At 39.6% G+C, this 22,558-nt stretch overlaps 2 protein-coding genes across 2 annotated transcripts in view; both read left to right on the top strand.

Moving 5' to 3' along the window:
- Positions 1 to 14,459, top strand: part of clstn2a (calsyntenin 2a) — a 72,368-nt gene extending 57,909 nt beyond the window's left edge. Inside the window, exons 9-17 of the mRNA XM_046852641.1 lie at positions 6,058 to 6,220; positions 7,462 to 7,628; positions 7,711 to 7,859; positions 7,967 to 8,175; positions 9,042 to 9,209; positions 10,348 to 10,493; positions 10,688 to 10,808; positions 10,950 to 11,137; positions 12,840 to 14,459. Coding sequence (XP_046708597.1) covers positions 6,058 to 6,220; positions 7,462 to 7,628; positions 7,711 to 7,859; positions 7,967 to 8,175; positions 9,042 to 9,209; positions 10,348 to 10,493; positions 10,688 to 10,808; positions 10,950 to 11,137; positions 12,840 to 13,055 — 1,527 coding nt within the window. The 3' untranslated portion in view covers positions 13,056 to 14,459. The remainder of the gene's footprint in view (positions 1 to 6,057; positions 6,221 to 7,461; positions 7,629 to 7,710; positions 7,860 to 7,966; positions 8,176 to 9,041; positions 9,210 to 10,347; positions 10,494 to 10,687; positions 10,809 to 10,949; positions 11,138 to 12,839) is intronic.
- Positions 14,460 to 19,020: 4,561 nt separating this feature from the next.
- LOC124387616 (retinol-binding protein 2-like) lies at positions 19,021 to 20,979 on the top strand. The gene is made up of 4 exons (XM_046852046.1): positions 19,021 to 19,144; positions 19,237 to 19,415; positions 20,671 to 20,772; positions 20,886 to 20,979. Exons 1-4 carry the CDS (start codon positions 19,072 to 19,074, stop codon positions 20,937 to 20,939), a joined length of 408 nt encoding a protein of 135 aa, XP_046708002.1. The 5' UTR covers positions 19,021 to 19,071; the 3' UTR covers positions 20,940 to 20,979.
- Positions 20,980 to 22,558: the final 1,579 nt, after the last annotated feature.

Genomic DNA, 22,558 nt, shown 5'->3' with positions numbered 1-22,558 from the left:
TGCTGTAACTTTTGCCTCAATGCGTTTAGATCAATAAGCTGATTTTTCTACTGATGTTTCTCAGTCCAGAGGGCAAAGAGCACTGATTTCTTCTGCTAATTGTGGCGCCTATTGTTCTATGTCAACTATAAATCGGGAGGGTTAATGGAAGTCCAGAAATGTTGTGAAGAAAATACTGTATTCATAATTGGCATACTTCCATAATAAAAAATTTTGGTTGGAAGTGTAGATTACTATAAGGGCTAATACATATGTGTAGGTGTGGATCTGTAAAATTGGAGCTGACTGTCCAGCTCATATCACAGCATTGACTGTTGATGAGCAGCAATTAGTCCCATGTCATTTGGCAGTGATTTATTCGGATTACTGATTTGCCCTTCAAACAGGAGAATATAAACATGAATACATAAATATAAAATACACACAAATCTGTCATTGTGACAAAGAATAGATCACTTTTCTCATGAGGACTGCATGCATCGCGTCTGCGATTTCCTTCAGCGTCTGAAGATGTGGCAGTAAAACGCCCGTAGAGAGTATGCCATTAAAAATTTCCTCATAAATTGAGGATTTTTTAAATTACTTGGTTAATGTGGATGTTGTCCTGCCACTGGTCAATGATGTCAGGTACCATTTAATGTACCTGAACCTTCTGTATAAGATCAGGATTAGCCCAGTTAGCCTGGAGTCTTTTACTTTTTTTTTTTAGATGCATCCATGCTCCTATTGTTTCTATGTAGCCAACTAGGTAGAAGGCAAAAACAGACAAGAATTGTAATTGGAAGAAAGTTCTGTGGACAGATAAGTCCAAATCTGACATTTTTGGCTCTAACAGAAGAACTTATAAGACAGAGATGATGTTACCAGACTGGCCCACCCCTACAGTAAAACATTGGTTGTGGAAGTTTGGAGAGCATGGAAGGTTGAAGACTTATTTAGGGTCAATGAAATACTGAACCAACATGGCTCCCATTCCATACTTCAACACCATGTAATTCCGTCTGGACTGCGCCTCATTGGAACAGAGTTCACCAAACAACATACGTTATTTAGAGAGCAAACAGAGGTCTGAAGTCTTATAGATCATGAAATGGCCTGCCCAGTCACTGCACCTAAATCCTATTGAATTGCTCTGTGATGAAGTGGATCGCAAGAAAGAGATCTCTAACTAGCAAAGAACATCTTTGACAAGTTTTCCAAGAGGCTTGGCAAAGTATTCCAGCTGAACGTTTGGAAAATTTAACTCTCCAGATGCCAAAAGTGTGTCAAGCTGTTATTCATGCGTTTTCAATAAAAAAATTAAGTTGAGCATCTGAACATTTATATATTTGTTTGACTAAAGTAAATCTTTGCCTAGGTTGATGTAAAAACCAAGGGGTTCAAGTACTCTAGCTCATTACATCATACTCAATTTCAATTTCAAAAAACCCTAACAAATATCAGGGGTGGGTCCATGCTAACTTTAAAAAATGCTAACCAAAATGCACAAATGGGCGCCTTTCACAGATGCCTGTGAATTTAGTGCAGGTTTTATTCCTGTATGATTGGAACACTGTTTACTGACCACTGTATATTTTTTAAATAATTATATAAAGAATGCAAAAAAATAAAAAAAAATAAAAATACATTGCCAGTTCTTATTTAATACCCAAAACCACACAGAGTCTCACAGAGATCACACTTGTAATTTCAAGACCTAGCGAAGTTGCAAGCGGTTTACCACAGTCGCAATTTAGCTAGGTAACTCCTAACCATCTCAAAGTTAATGATAACCACCAATTTCACCGGTTGCAAATTAGTAATACAGGCGATACCCCAATGCAGTCTTTATTTCTGTACTTCCTTGGAATACTGACAAATTGGAGATGGAAAACACTCTTTAAAGGGGATACATTTGAAAACGCAGACTGTGAAAATGGAGGCTTTCGAAAAACCATGATGCATGTTTTTGCCATTGCTGCAACGAAGAGTCTTGGGTTTTGCTGATGTGCAGTACAGGGACATAAGCATTTTCAGACAACACAGAGTTGAAAACGTTGTTTTTAAATTGACCCGGATTAGTGTAGAGGTAGCTTAAGTAAAACAGTTGGTGTTGCAATGATGAAAGCTAATAACACATGCAAAATTTTTATCTATCCGCAATATACCATCCACACCCTCTGCCATAACCCCAATAAAAGCCTGTCTATGCCTACAGCTTTTCTTTTCTCTGTTTTTTTTAAGTTCTTCACCCCCAGTCTACAGTAGGGATTATTTGAGAACCTGGGCCAATATAGTGTGTGCCGAATCAGTACAGCTCCTGATCTCACAATGCATTTCCTGGAAAAGGGAGTCTGAAATGATGGCTTTGTCATGGCTGGCTGAAGTGCTTGCCAGGAGTGCACTGAGTGAAAGTGAAGCCAAGTGTTTGTGTGCAAGTGCACAAGTGTGTGGTGGTACTTTCATGTGCATGAATGGCCTTTTTCAGGAAAGTGGATGTAATGAACTGCCAGCTAAATCCCAGGTCCCGTTCCATGGATGAAAAAGCTTAGAATAGAGATGGCTTCCTCTCATACATTGGCGAACTTGCAGGAGTTATTATTCGAACTCCACAACCTCCAGGCTTTTAGAAATTTAATCAGTGCTATATCTCTCATTGTAGCATGGGTGGAGCTGGAGAAGGGTGGTGTGGGTACATGAAAAAAATTTCATTAAGAAAACAAAAACTTTCCAACTCCATCCTACCACTCTTTTCACATTCTTCGCATGAGCCGAATGGTAGGAGGGTTCTCAGCCTATGTTCACATTTGCAGTGCTGTACTGCTAGAACAGGTTTGGGCCTCTTTGTTCCAGTGAATGCAAAATGTAATGCCACGGCATGCATAGACATCCTACAGTGTACAATTGTGCAAATTGGCTTATATATTTATAATGCCATATTTCGGTGGAACGGACATGTTTCTATACACTCATATAACAATCATTTTATAACAGAACAGTTGGATAGATCAGTCAGCAGAGCATCAGACTTTTAATATAATGGCTCAGGATTCAAGTCCCCATTTGGTGCTTCTTGGTGAAGTTCCTCCTCCAAAAACATGGGTGAATTCTTTTGCTTTGTGCCCATTAAGATACATTCTGCATTCACCAGTTTAAGATCAGGAATTAATCGATGCAGTGCAGAATTCGTGTGTTAAAGTTCTTTTCAAAACAATGTACCATCTCAGAATATATTAAGGTCTGGTATATGGCCAAATGAACATGTTCCTTTCAGACAGACCAGCACAGAGATGTGTTTTGACAGCATGGGGGAAAAAAACAATCCTCGCTCCCTGGAGCATTGATTTGGTATTCCTGGAATGAGGTCACCTACCCGACCAGCTTGAGGCTGTAGACGTGGAGGTCACTGGTAATGTTTTAGAAATTCCTGAATCATTTATCTGCCAATGATCAGGCGTGTTTTGGAGGAGGGCAATGACAAGGAGAGGTGCGTTTTGCTCTTTAGAACTGGACCTCCTGTAAGTCGACTGGGTTGTAAAGTGGGACTTTGGGAGGAGGTCCGTTAAGCAGACCTGTGCATGAATCTCATTTGGGAATGAACATAAACTCCAACAGAGGATCATGCAAATGGTTAATGCGTTTAAATGGATCTTTGGTTTACAGCATTCCGATTCTCAGCAAATCCATCCTCCAAGTTCTTGAGTTGCTCAGTAATTTCATGGCTCTTTAGGCGTCTTTAAGAATCTCCTTTAGGTACCTCGGAACACTAGCAAATTTTGCAATATCTCACCATATTTGTTTTTGTAAAAAAACAAAATTCAACTCCTTTACTTGTGCATTTAGCATCCTGTGTAAGTCTGTTTCAATCGATCAGCTGTCCCAGCATTCGCTGAGCATTATTTCAAACTGAGCACTGCCTAATTCTTGACTACAAATTCTGTTCCTTGTGTAGCGCAACGTGTCGGGAGAGTAGGGGGCAGAGATACGCGCAAATGATTGTTTACCCCCAAGAAGCCGATGCCTGGCCTATTACAGGTCCATAAATCTCCAGGCACTTAGAAACACTCAGCCAATCTCATGCTCCAATGATCAGCACAGGCTGCACTCTGAAAGCAATCAACAACTCCACCTATCGGAGTCAAAACTAGGATGAGTGTTTCATACCCTTGTTTTTCTCATGGACCCTTTACCCTCTCAGTAAATCCCCCTTCGAGCCCAGTGAATTCAATTGGTGAACGTTGGCTAGGTTTATCTGTCGTGTGTCTAATTCCAGTTGCTGTTGTTTAGTTGAATGCTGAGGTGAGAAGGAATGGCCCACCGTCATAGTTTTTCATTTGTTTGTTTACGTTTTAAATTAAATATGAACCCCCCCCCAAGCACTATAGCAAAACCCAGAAAAACAAGTCAGCATTTTGTGGGAACTTTAACAGTTTCTCAACCTCCGCTACATTGTTCCAACCGGCGAAATTATTCATTGTGTTTGTACTTACCATTTAGGTATTTCCCAGAAACATCTAAAATGTAAACACATGCAACCTTGACAAGGCGAAAACCAAAGATGCTGCAAATGCATTACTCATTGCTCTTTAATAGTTTGCTATTATTAGTTATTTCTATTATTCCTTTCAAGGCCACATTTTCCGTTTCTATTGAATCTGTAAAAAAGCACTTTGCGAGTACTGCACGGTGCCAATCAATAAAAGTCTTAGCTGCCAGTGCATAATATTAATATCAACACTACACAATGATTCTTTGTTATGGAGGCATGCAGGGTTTGAGGTTTGATTTGTATTCCAGCTTTCACGTCTTGTCATGGTTTCGTTTCTAGTTGGCTATAAAGGTCATCAGAAGAGCTTGTAAACAAAGAACGGTGTTTAACCAAAATAAATGAAGGCTAGTCAAAATAAACTGTGGTTCTGTAGTGTTGCAGTCTGATTTAAACCACAAACTACGTACTTTTAAAAATTGCCAATTAATAGGTGGCCACAACCAGGTAACAAACAAGGACTAGAAGACACACATGAGATTTGTCACTATAGATACATACATGATGCCAAAGAAACACTAACCCTACCTAGCTAGGATATTGTATCAAACTTTAAAGAGCAAACCTGCTTCTAGATCAGGGGTGTCAACCTTAATTTCACAGGGGGCCAAAACTCAAAGCACACTTTAGGTCGTGGGCCAAAAACATTTATTGAACACACTAAAACTAAATGTTTTTTTTTTTGTTTGTTTTTTTAACATAAATATGAATAAAAAAGACAGGAATATTATTCCAGAATAAATTAACTTAAACTTTAAATAACTTTTTATTTTGCTCTCCATAAAAATATCTCCTGTCAAACACCAGACGTTTCACACCTCCATCATGCAGCTCTTCAGAAGCTCTCCCTGGGTAAATGTTGGCTGATTTGGCTCTGATTTCTCCTCTGCCACAATAAAATTTGCTTTCACACCAGCTTCACTTTGTGATTTTGCTCTGCTGAAATGTCAGATTCTTCTTTAACTCTTCTACTATCTGGATCTTCTGCTCTGCATTCATGTTTTTCATCTTAGCCTGATGTTTTGTCTCGTAGTTCCGTCTTAGATTCAATTCCTTAATTACAGCCACATTCGCTCCACAAATGAGACACAGCGTCAGTAAACATCTACTCAGAATCCCATCGGTTTTGAAAGGCTCTGTTTTCAGAATCCACTTTTCTCTTCACCATTGTGAGGGGCTTCAATGGGGTTAAATACATCAACAGAAGCTCGACTTGATTGATGCTGGAATGTTCCCAGGTAGTCTAGTGTTCGGTAAGGCAGCTGAAGTGCTGCATTATGGGATATGTAGTTTGTGTGTTATCAGCGCTTCATATCGCCGGGCCATTAATAACAATAATAATAGATCTATATAAAATTATCTTGCAGGCCAGATAGAATTGTACATTGGGCCAGATGTGGCCCTTGTGCCTTAAGTTTGACACATATGTTCTAGATGCATCTTTTACTACACTATCTGACCGAATATCGATAGCATGTGCTTTCTCTTTTAATGCTAATTATCTACTCACATTCTCTCTTTTCTCCGCACAGATCTGTGATAAAGAGTGGCACTACTATGTGATTAACGTGGCGTTTCCTGCCGTTACCCTTTTTGTCGACGGAGTGACCTACGACCCCTATCTAGTGACAGACGACTGGCCCATCCATCCCTTAACAATTGATGTGCAGCTGACAGTCGGTGCCTGTTGGCAAGGTAAGACAGATGGATAACATATTTATAGATATTAGTGTTACCATACAAGGTCTTAATAGGCTTATACTATGAATAACTCAGATTAAATGTAGATGCTATTTTTGGAACCTGGAACCTAGTTTTTTTTATTTGTATTATTATTTAAGAGCCGATGGCTACAAACCATAAGGAGCCATAAAACAAAAGCCTGATTAGTTTCATTATTCTGAAATGAGGCTCTCAGCGCTCATCTGTTGTTCTTTCTATTTCGCCTCCGGTGGTGATTATTGCGATTCTCCAAGACAGGATTCAAAGGAATCGAATGGTTCACTCGCTAGCATTCCACAATAGATCACATTTAAGCTCTATAAAGCCACATTATAGAACCTTTCAGGCTGTTAGCATGTGAGATTGCTTTAGCAGTCAACGTAATGGTAACTGGATTTTTCAAGGTTGAGCCAATCGAGATCGCTGTTAAAGAAAGTCATGCATTCTACTGATGCCATTCTGGAAGCAAATAAGTAAGCACTAAAAGGCATAGGGTGTACCGCAATAGAACAGGAAGAATGGTATTCGGCACAACTACATGTTTTGTTTTCATTTGTTTATGTAAATAGTTGAGCATTCAGAGCTATTTTATTATTGAAAAGGGTAGCATTATAGACTGAGCATGTTTTGCTGGAATGATTGTCAGAGCTGTTGTTGGTAATAAAAATAAACACCTTCTGACCAATCGGATCTGAGAATTTAACAGCACCTAGACTTGGCCATTATTTCATTAGCATTTCATTCTGTCAAAACTGCTAATGTGCTGCACTAGCAAACAGGCATAAGTGGGCAATTTAGTTCTTTATATTCTAATTACTCAATTAGCAATTGTTTGGGGCTAGGTATTCATTTTTATGCTTGTCTTTCAGCAGTCTGGAATCCCAGGCCAGAAGAAATTGCTAGTAAATCATAACAGATATAGTAGACTGTCCTTTTTTGAGAAACCTGAGGGTTTTTTTTGCTGCTTTCTTGGGCTCAGATAACAATCAAATGGCAATATATGTCAGAGAAATGATCAGTGGGCCAAGAGAGAGGGCAGATTAGAACGTTCTCTGGACGCTTGTGTCAGCAGGTTGGAAAAGGAAAATAAATAGAGATAGGCCTTTAACCCACTCATACATTTAGTCAGTTAACACAGGTGGTGCTGGCTTATTGGAGTTGTGTTGTGTGCTGCTTTTATTTTTTTTTGTTGACCGTGTTGTGACACCTGGCAGGAGGAGAGGTGATGACTCCTCGCTTCACGCAGTACTTCCGCGGAAGTCTCTCGGGACTCACTATTCGTCCTGGGAAGATCGAGACTCAGAAGGTCATCTCCTGTTTGCAGGCCTGTAAGGAAGGTTTAGACATCAACTCAATGGAGAGCCTGGGGAATGGCATCAAGGTACATGCATACACAAACAGATTTCACACAAGCAGGAATTATTTAACATATTACCCCCCCTGAATTTCGTTCTCCATTTCAGTTTCATTTCAACCCAGCCCAGTCAGTGCTAGTGATGGAAAGCGATGATCTGGAGAACGTTAACTCAGCCATGGAAAAGGTCTCTTATATTAACTCGAGGCAGTTCCCTACTCCGGGCCTGCGCACAATTCGTGTATCCACGACCATTCAGTGAGTGCTTTGTTAGGAGAAAATGAATCGACATCTTTTTCCAATGGGAACAATGCCCTCAAATGCAAGTCTTTATCAAAGGTTTCTTTTGTGCCTGTCTGTTGCAGATGTTTTGGCGAGGACCAGTGTATATCCATTCCGGACATAAAGGCAGGGGTGATGGTGCTGGTGCCAAGCGAGCCACAGATCAGCATCACAGGCACCGAGCATGTAACAAAACCTGCAGCTGAGCTACAAACCCCTCTTGGGGTGCCACTCTTCAAAGAGATTCGTATTATCAGTACGGTTACCAGGAGCGACACGACATTCAACTTGGGTAACGCTGCTCTTTCACATACACCAATATTGCAGGGTGAAGGTTTGTTGTCAAGTGTTCAGGACGTGGCTGCTTGAAAATTGACTAACAAAGTCATTTGTTTCTCATTTGAGCCCTCTCCTGAGAAAAGTGTTACACTTTTGAACACAGCCTAAACATCACGAGTTCACTTCACAAAGATGCCACATCCATCTCTGGCTAGGAGCTTAGAAAGCAAAAATGGAGCAAGTTATATTCCAAGGGATTGCATACACTATGTCTCACATCAATCATTAACACATTTGATAGCAGTAGGCTCAATAAAGGGAAAGAGTTGTGACTCTACCGAGTTCTGATTTCTGCATAAATCACATGATCCTATCGGTTGGTTATTGTAACATTGACTTTTTGCTTGACACGTTTACCATTGTTCATTCTTCGTACACATACACAAACTTTCTGGACCGTTGGAAACTGTTATTTTGCCGAGCTTGGGGAGCGTGCTGATGTGATATTAACACTAAATTACAGTTATTACCTGTGCGATAGAAACATGACTGAAGAAACTTTCTGTGATGCTTAGGAAAAGAATTCTTTTTTGAAAATAAGGGATATCTTTTGTACCCTACTATGTCAAGTGTACTTGGTATATTGAATGCACTGTGCCTGTTATTATAGGAGCAATAGATCACTGACATTGCATTCATACTACACAACGGCTCAGTCGTTGGTCATATACAGTATATATGGGGCAGTTGGAGATTGCATTTCAACAGTTTATTATCAATATCATAAACAATGGACAAGATGCTTCTATATAATAGATAATAAAAATGGCCAGGGTGTAGCTTGAAGTTACCTAATATACATCTGTGTACTCTATGTAGGTCACAGACCTGGAATTCTGGAGGTAATGCACAACCTTGATTACTGTGATGTGTTGGTCATCGGGGAGGAGCTGAATCCAGAGCATGAGAGTCTGGAGATCCATCACAGCTCCCTATTGGGGAAACACCTCGACGCCACTAATTCCACCTCTGGCATCTCTATTTACGGTATCCGTCTTAGTGCTGCTCATTGATCTGCATTACATTGAGTCGTTATCGTCATAAACACCCAATTTTAACTTTGACAAGTTGTTCATTTTAATACCAGTGTATTAAATGAATATTAATTCAAAGTGATCCTTTGTGAAGGATTTAAATCTCGAAGGGAACCAACCCCACGCCCTATTCACGCTCACTAATCACTACATTTACAATTATTGCATTCGGGAGACTTATCCAGAATAACTTACAACTGAGCAGCTAAGGTTTAAGGGTCTTAAACCTTGCACCTCCCCGTTAAATACAGGATTGAAATACTTTATGTAACCCTCTTACTAGTTATGTTTCTTTTGGGGGCGTTACATTTACAATAGAGGTCGACTGATTCATCGGTTTTGCCAATTAATTGGCATCAATAGTTGATTGCTGGAACTGTCAGAAAACATCCATACAGAGTGTTTCCGGCTTCTGGCCCACTGTTATTAGGAGAGCAGCCTCTGTTTGCTTTTACATAACTGTGCGCTGCACGGAGAGTGCTATATTATATTAGTTATTAATTCTATATATATTTGTTAATTTATATTTTCATATTGATTTAATTTATCATGGTTAAATGAGTCAGTACTGTTTTTGTTTAACTAGCTACCGGTGTCGGTAAAATCGGTCAACCTCTACTCTACAAACAGAACCCAAACTCTCATGACAATAAATCGTATAACTTTCAGTGAGAAAATAATTAATATGTTTATAATGATCTAAAAGTCTGACAATGCGATATGTCGCTGTACTGACATTGGGCTGAAGAACTTGTTAGGATTCATTTTATTCATAACCTTAATTCATATATGGCATCACAGCATGGATATCCTGTACCATTAGCCCAAGTTAGGCCCAATTCCCCCATTCCAATTAAACAATGAACTCATTCATTGACTTAAGTTACTCAATCCGTAGCTGCACTAGACATATTTGTAGGCACAAGATACTTTAAGAAATACCTTCAACTTGTAGCAGCCATATATTCTTGTTTAAAAATAACACTCACATCACCCTGTGCGACGCCACTGTTTTTTTTTTTTGTGTGTCTGGTTGAAAACAATTCAGGAGGTGGCTTGTCACTGACTGATGGTTTGTGTATGTGTCTCAGGTGTGGACTCCATGGCAAATTATGAGCTGGCTATCCAGCAGGTGAGGTACCGCAACTGGCAGCCGACCAGCCTGTCAGAGAGAAGGTTCAGGCTCAGCTGCTCCGAGCTCAATGGCCGCTACACCAGCAACAACTTTAACCTAGAGGTCAGAGATTGCATTTTGGAATGCAGAATGAAGTGTGTGTGTGTGTGTGTGCCCTTTTTTGTTGTTTTCTTCATCCATTTTGACAGTTTAATTGAAACCTTCTTTACCGACAATGTCAGACAAGATTACAGTGAAGGATATTTTGAGCTGTTGAACATTTAGCAAATTTCAGCTGTTTTTTTTTTACCTTTCAGCTACGAATAGTTCATAATGTAAAAACTGTGGAGCATGTAAATCAAATGGCTGTCAAATCCCCGTTTATGATACCAATCCATCATCCACTGGTCATCCACACCAACTCGAAATACATGTCGGGTAAGGATTCCACCAACCAGCTTCTTAACCATTGAGTCAGTAGAGAGTTTTGACATTGTTTCTGCAGACTATTGATTTTTTGGATACGTTAATGTCATAATATTTTAATTTGTCACTTTGGTCTTGTGTGTACATTCGCAGAGACATCTGCAGCAGCGACAGTAATGATAGTGATGAGTATCACTGCCCTGGTGGTCATCATGGTGCTGGGCATCTACCGCTTTCACATGGTCTATCTCGAAGGCCTAAAAGAGAAGGACGATGAATCGAAGGAGCCAGAAATAGTCTGGGATGACACAAACGTCACCATTACTGTCAATCCTATGGAGGTAACTTACACACTTGCTTCATTAGCCGATCCAGTAAGCGTTATTGCAGGGGTAGAAGCAGACAGTTTGAACAACGGATAGTTTTTCCTGCGGGTCTCAAGGACACATACCACTTATTTTCAAGTCTATAAAGGGAAACTCCTTGTATTGCAGTATTAATTTGGAAATTCCTTCTCCATTTGGCCAAAGCAGTTTCCTTCGTTTTCCTTGCTCAGTACCAGTAGCAAAGTACTCACATTGTGATCCAGTGTGGTCACACGCTCATTCACTTTTCCTTTTTGTCCTTCAAATTGCCAGAATGCCCATCCTTTCAATACACTCAGTAATTGCTTGCCTTTGGTCTTTTACTATTCTCTGCTTTCTGACTAAACAGTCGCATAGAGATAAAATTGAATTGATTCACTGAAAGGGCTCGGGGTTTACAATGTTATTTTTTAAAATTACACAATCGATGGAATGATTGTTTTCTACCTCTGTAGCTTTATAACATTAGATCATTGGCTACTAAGCACAACCTGTGCAGAGTATCATTTACAGTTCAACCATCAACAGTTGGCAAACAATGGTGTCCACCCCACAGACGTTCAACAAGTTAACTGACTATAGAAGTACAATTGCTAACAGCAATAAAAAAAAGTGGACCAGAGTGACCAGCTGGATCTGCAACCCGAAATTTACAAGCTGACCACTTCCACATTAGTGTGAAGCAATGCCAGGGTGATTTGTTTTTTCATGGCACAAAATTGCAAGCAAATCCGAGGTGGCAGAATAAGCTCTGGCACTGGACAGATGCACGCCTTCAATCCAAGAACCGAGAGTTAGCAAATTGCTCAAGATGGGCCAAATCGCAATTGGCCAAATCTATAAATATACGCCTTGCCACTACCAGCATGTTATGGATGGCACTGCAGCATAATCCAACAGTGTTGTTGATGATCCCATTCTGACAAAACAGTACATGATATGGGCACGATATCTGTTGATGGCATTACTAAAGGGCCCCTATACAATTTGCCAGTCATGGACAGGGCAGAGACAAAAAGTGTCTTTTGGCCAGGATCTATTGCTGGCATTATTGATGTATACCCTCTGCCAGCCAGACTACAAACCTTGAAATTATAAGCCCCGGAAATGAGAGCAATTCCGTGGCATCAGTGGCACGATTGCAAGGAGTCATTTGCACTTTTCAGAATCTGTCTGCTCCATTTATGCACCAACTTTGTGCAGGGAAGTGACTTTTTTTGTGAGTTGGCTGAAAGTGTCTCTTTTTAAATGTACCACAGAAGTGTGTGGGAGAAACTGAAAGCCTGAGATAGGCAGTTCGCACCTTATGAACAAAGGGAAGGTGTCTTGTTCAGTATAGTATGCAAGTATACAAATTTCTAGAGGTAATGATCAGCTTGAATTGTCCATAGTAGGAAGGGAATTATTGGTATTGGTATATAGCAAGGACGCAAGCAAGAATTCTCCACTAAGTCCCCGGAAAACCAACTGGGTGGCACAGATTGCAAGGAGGTAAAACCACAACTACACATATAGCCTTATGCGGATACCTCAGTAGTCTATTTAACGCCACAAAACACCATCTTAGGCATTTCTGTTTAGCAAGCAAGAATGGATTTCCATTAGCCTCGTACTTTTGATTCAGAACTGAAAGCTGTATGAACTTAGACATGTCTCTCTCTCGTTTTCTGCGAAACAGAATATCGAGGGCCGACAGACTGCTGAGGACATCGAGGAGGAGTATCCTGAGAAAGACGATGAATGCATTGAAGAGGAGGAGGAGGACGACGACGACGATGAGCTGGCTCGGAATCTGTCCAGTGCAGACTCGGATGAAAGCGAAGGGGAGGAGCACACAAAACTCGAGAGAGGAAGAGTGAAGGGCAAACTAGTGTGGGATGAGTCCACCTATTAACATCCCTCCTCAACTCATACACTCAGGACACACACACACACAAACAAAAAAAAAATCTGAAATTGCTGCCTGAAAATCTTAGATTATTTAACTGACCCACCAAGAATTTTCGTTTTGCCGACACCCACCTGACGTGTTGTCTAATCCGCTAATCTGGCCAGCGATGGAACTGCACCCACACACCCATCTTTAAAGTTCCTGTACCCTTTGTTTAAGGAGCTTAAATCAGTCTAGGAAAAAACAAGACTTGTCCACATGTTTTTACAGGTTACATAAATATGAATATGCACTGACACACACAATAAAAAAGCGAAAACCAGCACTGCTGGGGGAGTTTTTGTTTTTGAACATGTTACATGTCTTAATGTCTCAACATGTGGTTAATGGTTATTTTCCTTAACGCCAGCTTACAGAACACTTAGTTTTTTTTGTCTAGCAAATAACACTGGAGAATTTATTTTTAATGTCAAATATTTTCAAATGTTTTTACCACGATTATAAATAGACTTTGGTTTACACGTTCTAACGAAAGCACATAGAAATGCATATTGTCTTTCGCTGTCTCGTCGAATTCCGTTCAAATTGTACTCGTAGAAAGGTTGGCGGTACAATTTTATAATGCCTGTACACTGTAAATAGAAAGCTGTCAAGTAGAATGCATCCTTTCCAGCCTGTCACCTTGTTTTGTGCCCACATTTGCTTGTCATGGAAAAAAAAAACATTGATTATTAGTGTCTGTCTGACATCTGTCTTTTTCACATAAAAAGAGCAGGAATGGTAAAATCATGAGGTGTCATTATTTTCTATCCTCAATTCAACTTGGATATAAAGAAAAAAATATATAAATTGGAAGTTTGCCCTTTTAACATCTGGTTAAAAATATCAGTTGTGTAAAAACAGCCCCACTTCATGTTTAGTAATGAGCTCTGTATCCCGTTTATCCCTATAGCCTTGTGTAAATTCAGGAAATATTTTCAAAGGGGGTAGGGGGGTTTGTGCAAATGAGGGCTTTGTGCTATTTTTTTGCCGATTTATTAAAACGTCACCTGAGAAAGGCTTGTTTAACTATATATAAGTAGTAGGATCAAAATGAAGATGTTCATGTAGTCATTCTGCTGTAGCTGGAAAATTGCTTGTTGTTCCTGCTATGCGACCTAAGCTAGAAAGAGGTTCATTGTTCGCCCCTTCCGCACTGTTTTAAATGTACCTGTTGTCACCATTTTCCTCGTCCGCCACGTGCTCGTGATACCGCCGTCGTGAGATATTCCACCGTGCCCTCGATTGTCCTGTGTGCACCATTGTTTGATATCTTGAACAAATCTGTTTGTTTTTGTAAATGGTTCGAGTTTCTCCGATGGTCGCTACGGAACGTTCTGACCAATAAAGACGTTTCTTTACAATAAACGAGTGTGTCTTTACCGTTTTTTCTTTTTCAATCCAGGGACTCGATGTGAAATGTGAACTGGCTTTACTCTGAGACTTTTCTTGAATCGAGTTAATATTAGAAGGCATTGAATCGAACGGAGAAATCGCAGTCTCGTGCTGTGTGCTGCAGATTGTCTGGATGGTGCCTATGGAGGAAGAGATGGAGTCATTTAAAACTAGTTCCAGAACACCCAGAACCCAGAGGCCAGCCGCAGGAAATGAATCTTTCGAAAAGGGGGTAGAAAGCTGGTTTTTCGACAGGAGCTCTATCACACAGGGCTCCGAATAATCCATAGGACCAAACCGAAATGGGGCCCAGCATGCAGCAAGGCAGTGGAGCAATCCATGCTCTGTATGGAACCGAAAAATAAATAAATAAATTAGCAAACACAAGCAGGTGGCGCATTCATTTTTTTAATTTTTTTTTTGGCTTATGTTCTTTCAACTACCAATTGCAATCACTTAGATTTTGCTAGAACAAAATGGACATTTTTTTGTGCTCCACTGGATGGTTATATGACTATATATAGCATAGGGCCATGCATCTACACCATACACCCAGGCCTTCAATGGTGTTCTACCTGAGCTAATCCACCTCTTAATACAGTCATTATGATGCCATGGCTATAGAAACCAATCAATATTATACCGAAACACAGTATAAGGAGTACTGCATCACGGAAAGGAATCTCATACAGCGGGAAACAATGCTATTACAAAAGCAAGAAATCCAGTGAACACAATTCAACAAGTCTCCTTTCACTGCAACCTCGGCTGCAACACCCGCATACATCACTGTCTCAAATCTAAATAAAAAAAAATAATCAATATCAAGCCCTTCCCACAATGTAGACATTGATATTTTGAATATTAATAAACTTCAGTCGCCAGCTACAGCCCAAAACCCAGAAGCATCACAGAGACCAAACTCCGGGCTGATTGCGACCGCCTGCCAGATGACTCTGCACCATCAGATCCAGAACCAGCTGGCTTTGGGATAGCTTTCACCCTAAGGCCATCAAGCTGCCGAATAGCGAGTGCACTAGCATGTGGTTCACACATACCGCTAAAGCATTGGTCCCCAACCCCTGGGCTGCGGACCAGCACCGGTCCGTGGGTCAATTGGTATCGGGCCACCCAGAAATTTATTATCTGATTGTGAACAATGTTTTAATGTGGAAAATGACCGGATTTTCTCCGCAATATCTGTCTATGACCCACTCTTGATGCATGTCAAGATGCCTCGGTCACATGTTTTACCTCCATCCATTACCTTCTCAAAGGGGCTCCGGCTGCTAACACATAATACATTACCCCTGAACTGAAACCCCAAGCAAGCAAAATGAACAAAAAACAACACAGTGGATTCACGTTTATTATTATATTTAGGAAATACCAGTTTTTATGGTCGTATCATTTAATTTTTTTGTATTTATCCGCCGCACCTTAAAGGCCTGTCCGTGGAAATGTCATCCGACGCTAAACCGGCCCGTGGCGCAAAAAAGGTTGGGGACCACTGCTCATGCACATAACTCTATGCACATTCCCAACTACATCCTATTAACCCTGTGCAAAGTGACCATACAATGCTTTTTTCCACCTTGTGCTATAGTTATGTGACTGGAGTACCATCCCACTACCAGCGGACACCCCAGTCATCCTTTACATGTTGTATATAATCAATAGAATATGCATGCAGTATATTAGCAATGAGGGCCTGTACATCCAAGAGTTGAATTCATACCTGCCCAAGCATAATGCGAATTGATAATTTGAACCATAGGGTTAGTTCACACATTCAGAATGCAGGTAGAGAGCATTTATCCAGTAGGGAGGTGCATCTCCTTAACTGGGGCGGATACTATTCGCATACTGATGTATAGCCATAAGATACGATACATTAAATAGATACATATGAAGCAGCTACCGATGTGATGCGATCCAATTTCCGTTTGATTCAACGCAATGCAATTCGGTTCTTTTCCTGTTTGGTCTCCAGGAAGATGCAGCTCTACCTCTGCCATGTTAATCTGTATTCTATGCGACTCTCAGGAAACGCCTTGGTCTCGTTGCGATACGTCATCTTCAGGTAGCGGCAACGATGCCGAGAAACGGTTTGTCGAGAATTATTGGTCACTTTCTAAAAAAATTGAAAAATCTACTACTAATGCCAAAACATCTACTAAAAATTATACATAGAATAGAGTAAAAATTCACACATGTACTAATTATTTTTTTTCTGTTGTTTTTTTTTATGCAAATATTCTGCAAATGAAACCCAAGAAGGTGGTAATGTGCAGCATCTGGCAGACGCTCTTATAAAGAGTGACTAACAATTATCTTATTTATACCCTTGAGGAATTGAGGGTTAAGGGCCTTGCTCACGGGCCCTGCAGGGGCAGCTTGGTGGTGTTGGGATTTAGATTTTCCACAAAGAATTCCAGGTCCTACTGACCTACCACTTCTCTACAACACACTGCATGGAAGGCTATTTAGCCTTATTTAGCTAGGTTTAAGCAAAAAAAAAAAAAAAAAAAAAAAAAAGGGTAGAGTGAATTGGTAAAGAGAAAGGCATCTTTTTGTTATTTTCAACTTTTTTTTTGTCTTCCTTGTCTCTTTGTATTAAATGTACCACTGTATTATATAGCCGCATGGGTGCTGCCAGTTTAGGACACGCACGGAAAATTACCTTCATGAAATTGCATTGCACTGATCTCTGATAACCTGGCCAGGAGTTGCACTGCTTTCGTCTGGCTAGAAAGTCACGCCGCGTCGGCGTCGCTTTGTTCTCGTGGCGCAGACAGACACGCCAGCATCTCCTTGCTAAAGGGCAGGCTTTGTTCGCATTTATTCTATAGGTTCGGCTGGAAATGGCCTGTGAAATTGCTTTCTGGGCCCGAGTTAATAACCGACTGCAGTGTCGTCCGTGCAAGTGGGCATTGTCAAAATAAAACCTATTCATATTCAGCAACCGCTAGTCAGGGCCTGCACTGAATCTGGAGTTTCTCTCACGAACACTGTCGTGCCATGGACTGGATAGACAGCGAGCATCAGGGCTCACGCATAATGGCTGAATTTACTCCCAGCTGTACGGCCGCATAATGCAGAATCTTTTTATTCCCGTCTGGAATTGATTTCATTTTTCCTGGATTGAGATCCATTTTTATTGGAGACTGATACTGTTGGATGTTTAGCTGATCACTTGGTCATTGGTGCTTCAATGAGTTTTTCTACTGTTTCTGAAAAGATGCACGCGTTTGGTTGCCACAAACTAAAAGCTAGACATTGCTGACCCCTAGTGTTCATTTATTTTTTTAACATCTTTAAACTTAAAATTTGCCTTTCTGTATCATTGAACAATCCCAGGTAACCATTAGCAAGAAAATAAAATAATAAATAAAAATAAATAAATACATTTTAAAAATGGCAGGAAGAAACAGGACAGGGCTTTGATTAACAGCTTTAGCTACTAAAATCTATTATTAATTGATCAAAATCTATCAATAATCTCTCTAGTAGAGGTCAACTGAATGGAATTGACTAAAACCGTTAGCTCGTTTGGATCGTATTAATCCATTAGTTAAAAGCGATTACATCAACCGATACTTTAGAAAATGGATACTGGAAAGGAAAAAAAAAAAAAAAAAAAAAAAAAACACACCATGTAAAATAGTATTGTTTATCTAGTAATTCCAAAAATAAAAAACAACCAATTCTAAATAACGAAAATGTGTTAAATAAAATAAATATCTTAATTAATACATGAAAAGTTGTAATTATTAAGTTATAAATAATAAATATAATATAGTGCTCTCCGTGCAGCATGCAGTCTCGTGTGTAAAAACAAACAGCACACGGATTTAGTGATTCACCTGTAGAGGCCGCATAACAGCAGAGCGGAAGCCAGAAAAATCTATATGAATTTTTGCCGATAGCTTATAGTTCCAGCGATCGACTACAAGTGCCGATTAATTTTTTATAATTGTGAAACTTTTTTGCATTGTGTTGTGCCATCTGCCAATAAGGTTTACCTATCACAAGTCATCATCTCTGCATATGCAATGTTGTCTTTATAAATTATCAAATAATTAAAATAAAAACAAAAAGAAAAGTCAAGTCGTTTAAATGCTATGGGTCAACCTCAAGTATCCCAAGTATCCTGCTGAGTACCAAGAAGCAAATGAAGAACCAAAAAAAAAAAAATAAGAATGACCCTTGGCGAAATCCGCAAGGTATGTTGGGAGACTCTAGCAGAAAAACCTCTCTGGTCTAAAATAACTGCTTGGCTCTGGTACAAAATTCTACATTTGGAAGAAAACCAATGCACTCCTCAACTCAGAATGAAGCCTGATGGCGGTAACACCACTGACTAGATGTTGAAATGTTATATACATTGTGTCTGCTGCCGAAAAAATCCACTATTTAATAGAAGTCTATTCCGTTGGCTGGACTGTGCCTCATTTTGGCTTCTCTCCCATTGCTCTTCTTTCTTATCTTTAACACAGTGAACAATTCGACTCGCTCCAGTATAAAGTCCTGGGAACAGCATGCCCTCTTACATTCGGCCCAAAGTTCATCGCCCACCACCACCATGCCTGTGGATTTCAACGGGACGTGGGTTCTGGAGAAAAATTACAACTTTGAGGAATATATGAAAATTCTCAGTAAGCCTGAACGACTGTTTATGGGGTGCGTTATGAATTCTTTTCTTGTCCACATGGTGCTTGCAAAAAGTCTTTTGTGTTTTGTTTTGCAGACGTTGACTTGGTCACACGCAAGATCGCCGTCCACTTGTCTCAAACCAAAGTTATTATCCAGGAGGGAGACGAGCTTACGATAAAGACGCTCAGCACCTTCAGGAACTATGAGGTCAGCTTGAAGATCGGGAAGGAGTTCGAGGAGTATACCAAAGGACTTGACAACAGAATGCTTAAGGTAGGAGTAATTATTTAAATCATTTTTTTTTTATACCTCAGGCCTTTGGATTAACTCTGACGCAGTCTTAGCTTGACATTTGACTCACTATAGATGTGAACAAAATTATTGGCACCCCTTCACGAACACGAGCTTACATTTTTACTTACTCAATAACTTGACACAGATATTGTTTATTCCGTGTTCTTTTTTTTCTGCGATTCAACAGAATATTTGTAATAATCAAAACGTAACAATCAATTGAACCAAATTGAACCTTCACCACCTTTAGAGTCGACTTTTCATAAGCACGCTAGGGCTGTAGCTAGCGAGAAAACTAGGACTTTTATGGATTATTGGATCGGTCGACAAAAGAAAATAAGACGGGCATCTTAAAATGAACAAGTAATTTGTTCCCTTTTTAGAAAAATGTACATGTTAGTGCTGCAGTTGTATACAAGAATATCTGTGAAAACTAAACCAATTTAGTGCATTCAATGAGATAAATAAATAAATAAATAAAGGTTTGAAGCTGTTGGTGTGTGTGAACGAAGCTCCTCTGCTTCATCCGTCTTGTTCCGTCTCCTCCAGAGCTGATTGTTCAACAGAGTTCTCTCCAGGGATCTGAGGCTCAGTTTGGTACCATGCGATTCTGTTGATTGGAGCCCATTTCATTTTAAATGTGTAAAGCTTTCAGGTACTACATTGTACAAAGGGTTAAAAGGCATTGCTCAAAGGCCCCCCAAAAGTGGCAGCTTGGTGGCTTGAACCTCCAACCTTCTGAGGCTTAATCGATATCCTACCACCTCACCAAGGAACATGGAAATAGTCACAAAAATGTATCATTTGTGTGAGCAGAGGTTCAAAGCCACATCCATCCATGAGAGCAAAACAGGCCGTTTCAAGCACAGTGACAATGAACTGATCATAGTGTCTGATTTTTGTGTATGCAGAAGATGGCAGATAGTCTGGATTGTATGATGATCTTGTGTGCAGGCTCAGAATCAGAGTGCCTTGGAAACATTATCATGGCCTGGCATTAGATTTTTAGACCAAATCAAACCAATTAAAATTTCATATTCCTTTTTATCTACATTAATTGATTCCTTAAACCTATTCCTCCCTTTAAATAATGGGAACGCACACTATTTTTTTTCTATTCTTTCTTTGCCCATACATTAATGAATTCTTCTAAACAACCGAGGTAGATTAATTTGTAGGCTTGTTATGCGTAAAATGTAGATTTCTTTATTTTTTTGCACCATTGTGCCAACAGACTTTGGTCAGCTGGGAGGGCGACACATTGGTGTGCACGCAAAAGGGAGAAAAGGCCAACCGCGGATGGAAGCATTGGTTAGAAGGAGATAAGTTACATTTGGTGAGATTTTTTTCCAGCAATTAGAGAATCATATTGCATAGCATACATCCTATACGGTCTTCAATCTAATAGTATCTCAAATAACCTTTTTTTTTTCTTTTTTTTTTTTGCAGGAGCTGTATTGCGAAGATGTCGTCTGCCATCAAGTGTTCAACAGAAAGCAATAACTACTTCACGGGCAATAAAAAAAACTTTTAAATAAATGTATACATGGTCGTATGTATAATATTAAACATTATGAAGCATGCATATTGCACTATAAGGTATAAACCAGAAACAGCCCTCAGTCATGTGCAATTTTTGGCCATTCATAGATTCAAAGTTTGGGCACCTCTGTTATAAACATTCAATGTCATGTATGTGATTTACCACAAGGTGGCAGCAGAAGACATTCTCATGAATGTCACCTGGAAAGACAGGAACACCACAGACAAGTGAGGCCAAATCCAGATTTTGCTCCAATGAAGGTTGCCATTTTATTGATATATTGTAATACATAGAAACAGAAATACCAACAACATTAAGGGTGTAACAAGTCTGCCATTTATGTGATCTTCCAACTAACAAAATATCCAGTGAACTGGGAACATTCTACATGAAAACCCTATAACACCCTGATTGCATAAGTCTGGGCACCACATTCAAAATGTGTCCTGTGGGTAAACGGCAGTCATTTGCCATTAATTATGGAGATTCGGATTAAAACCAGATTAAGTCGGCTATTGTTAGAATATTTGCTTGAATGTTTGCAACCAAGAGCCATGGGTACCAATCAGGAGAGGGATAGAAAAGAATAACAAAAGGCACTAAATGTAATATAGAACACTGTCAAAAGCGTCAATATGCAGAGAAAATGTGGCACCACAGAAACATTGCAAAGTTCAAGTCTGGGCCGTGAGGTAGAGGGGGGCAAGATGGAAGCCGTTCATTACAAAAGAAGAACATTCAAGCTCTTCTAAATTACGCCAAAAGATTCATTTAGTCACCACGAACTATGTGGGGGAAAATGTTATGAGCTGATAAGAGAAGTTGAACATTTCAGCCATAATTCTAAAAAGGTATGTTTTTGGCCAATATGCATCATCATCCGAGGAACATTCTCTTCCGCTAGATAGGCAAAAATGAATAGCTCCAAATACAGAGCTATTTTGGCAACAACTAAAGAACTGATGTCCTTCTTCAAAAAAGGTGAAAACAAAGAGGCCTATGCCAGTGTCCCGAAGCAGAACTCAAAATCAAAAAAGACATGGGAATGACCAACATATGAAAACCTATGGAATGGCCTAAATAAATGTTAAAAAAAAAAAAAGAGACGTACACGGTGGATCTCCTCGTAATTTTAAGGAACTTGAACTTTGTTTCACAAACTTACTTAAAGTATTAGTTGGGGGGGTTTGCAGACTTGTGCAAGGTTTTATTTATTTTTATTTTATTTTTAATGTTCCCCAATAATTCATTTTACATAGATTATTATAATTAAAAAAGTATTAAATTATCATTATTATACTTTATTATTATAACAAAGTATTAGATTGGAGGCTTTTGCAGACTTGTGCAAGGTTTTGTTAATTTATTTTTATATTCTTCAATTATTATTTTTTTCTCTCTGGATTTTCTATTTCTTGGAAGATTGTATTAAAGATGTAACATATAGATGTAATATATAGATACACACACACACATACAGTATAACATTTACACACACTTCCGGGAGCCGGAGCATCGTATTATTTTATTAGCAGGGGAAATAGCGCGCGAGAGCAGACTTGGTGATTGAAATAGCGAT

Source organism: Silurus meridionalis, chromosome 6, assembly GCF_014805685.1.
Source record: "Silurus meridionalis isolate SWU-2019-XX chromosome 6, ASM1480568v1, whole genome shotgun sequence".
NCBI lineage: Eukaryota > Metazoa > Chordata > Actinopteri > Siluriformes > Siluridae > Silurus > Silurus meridionalis.
Note: the sequence above shows the minus strand (reverse complement) of the source record. Positions and strands in the feature narration are given on the sequence as shown.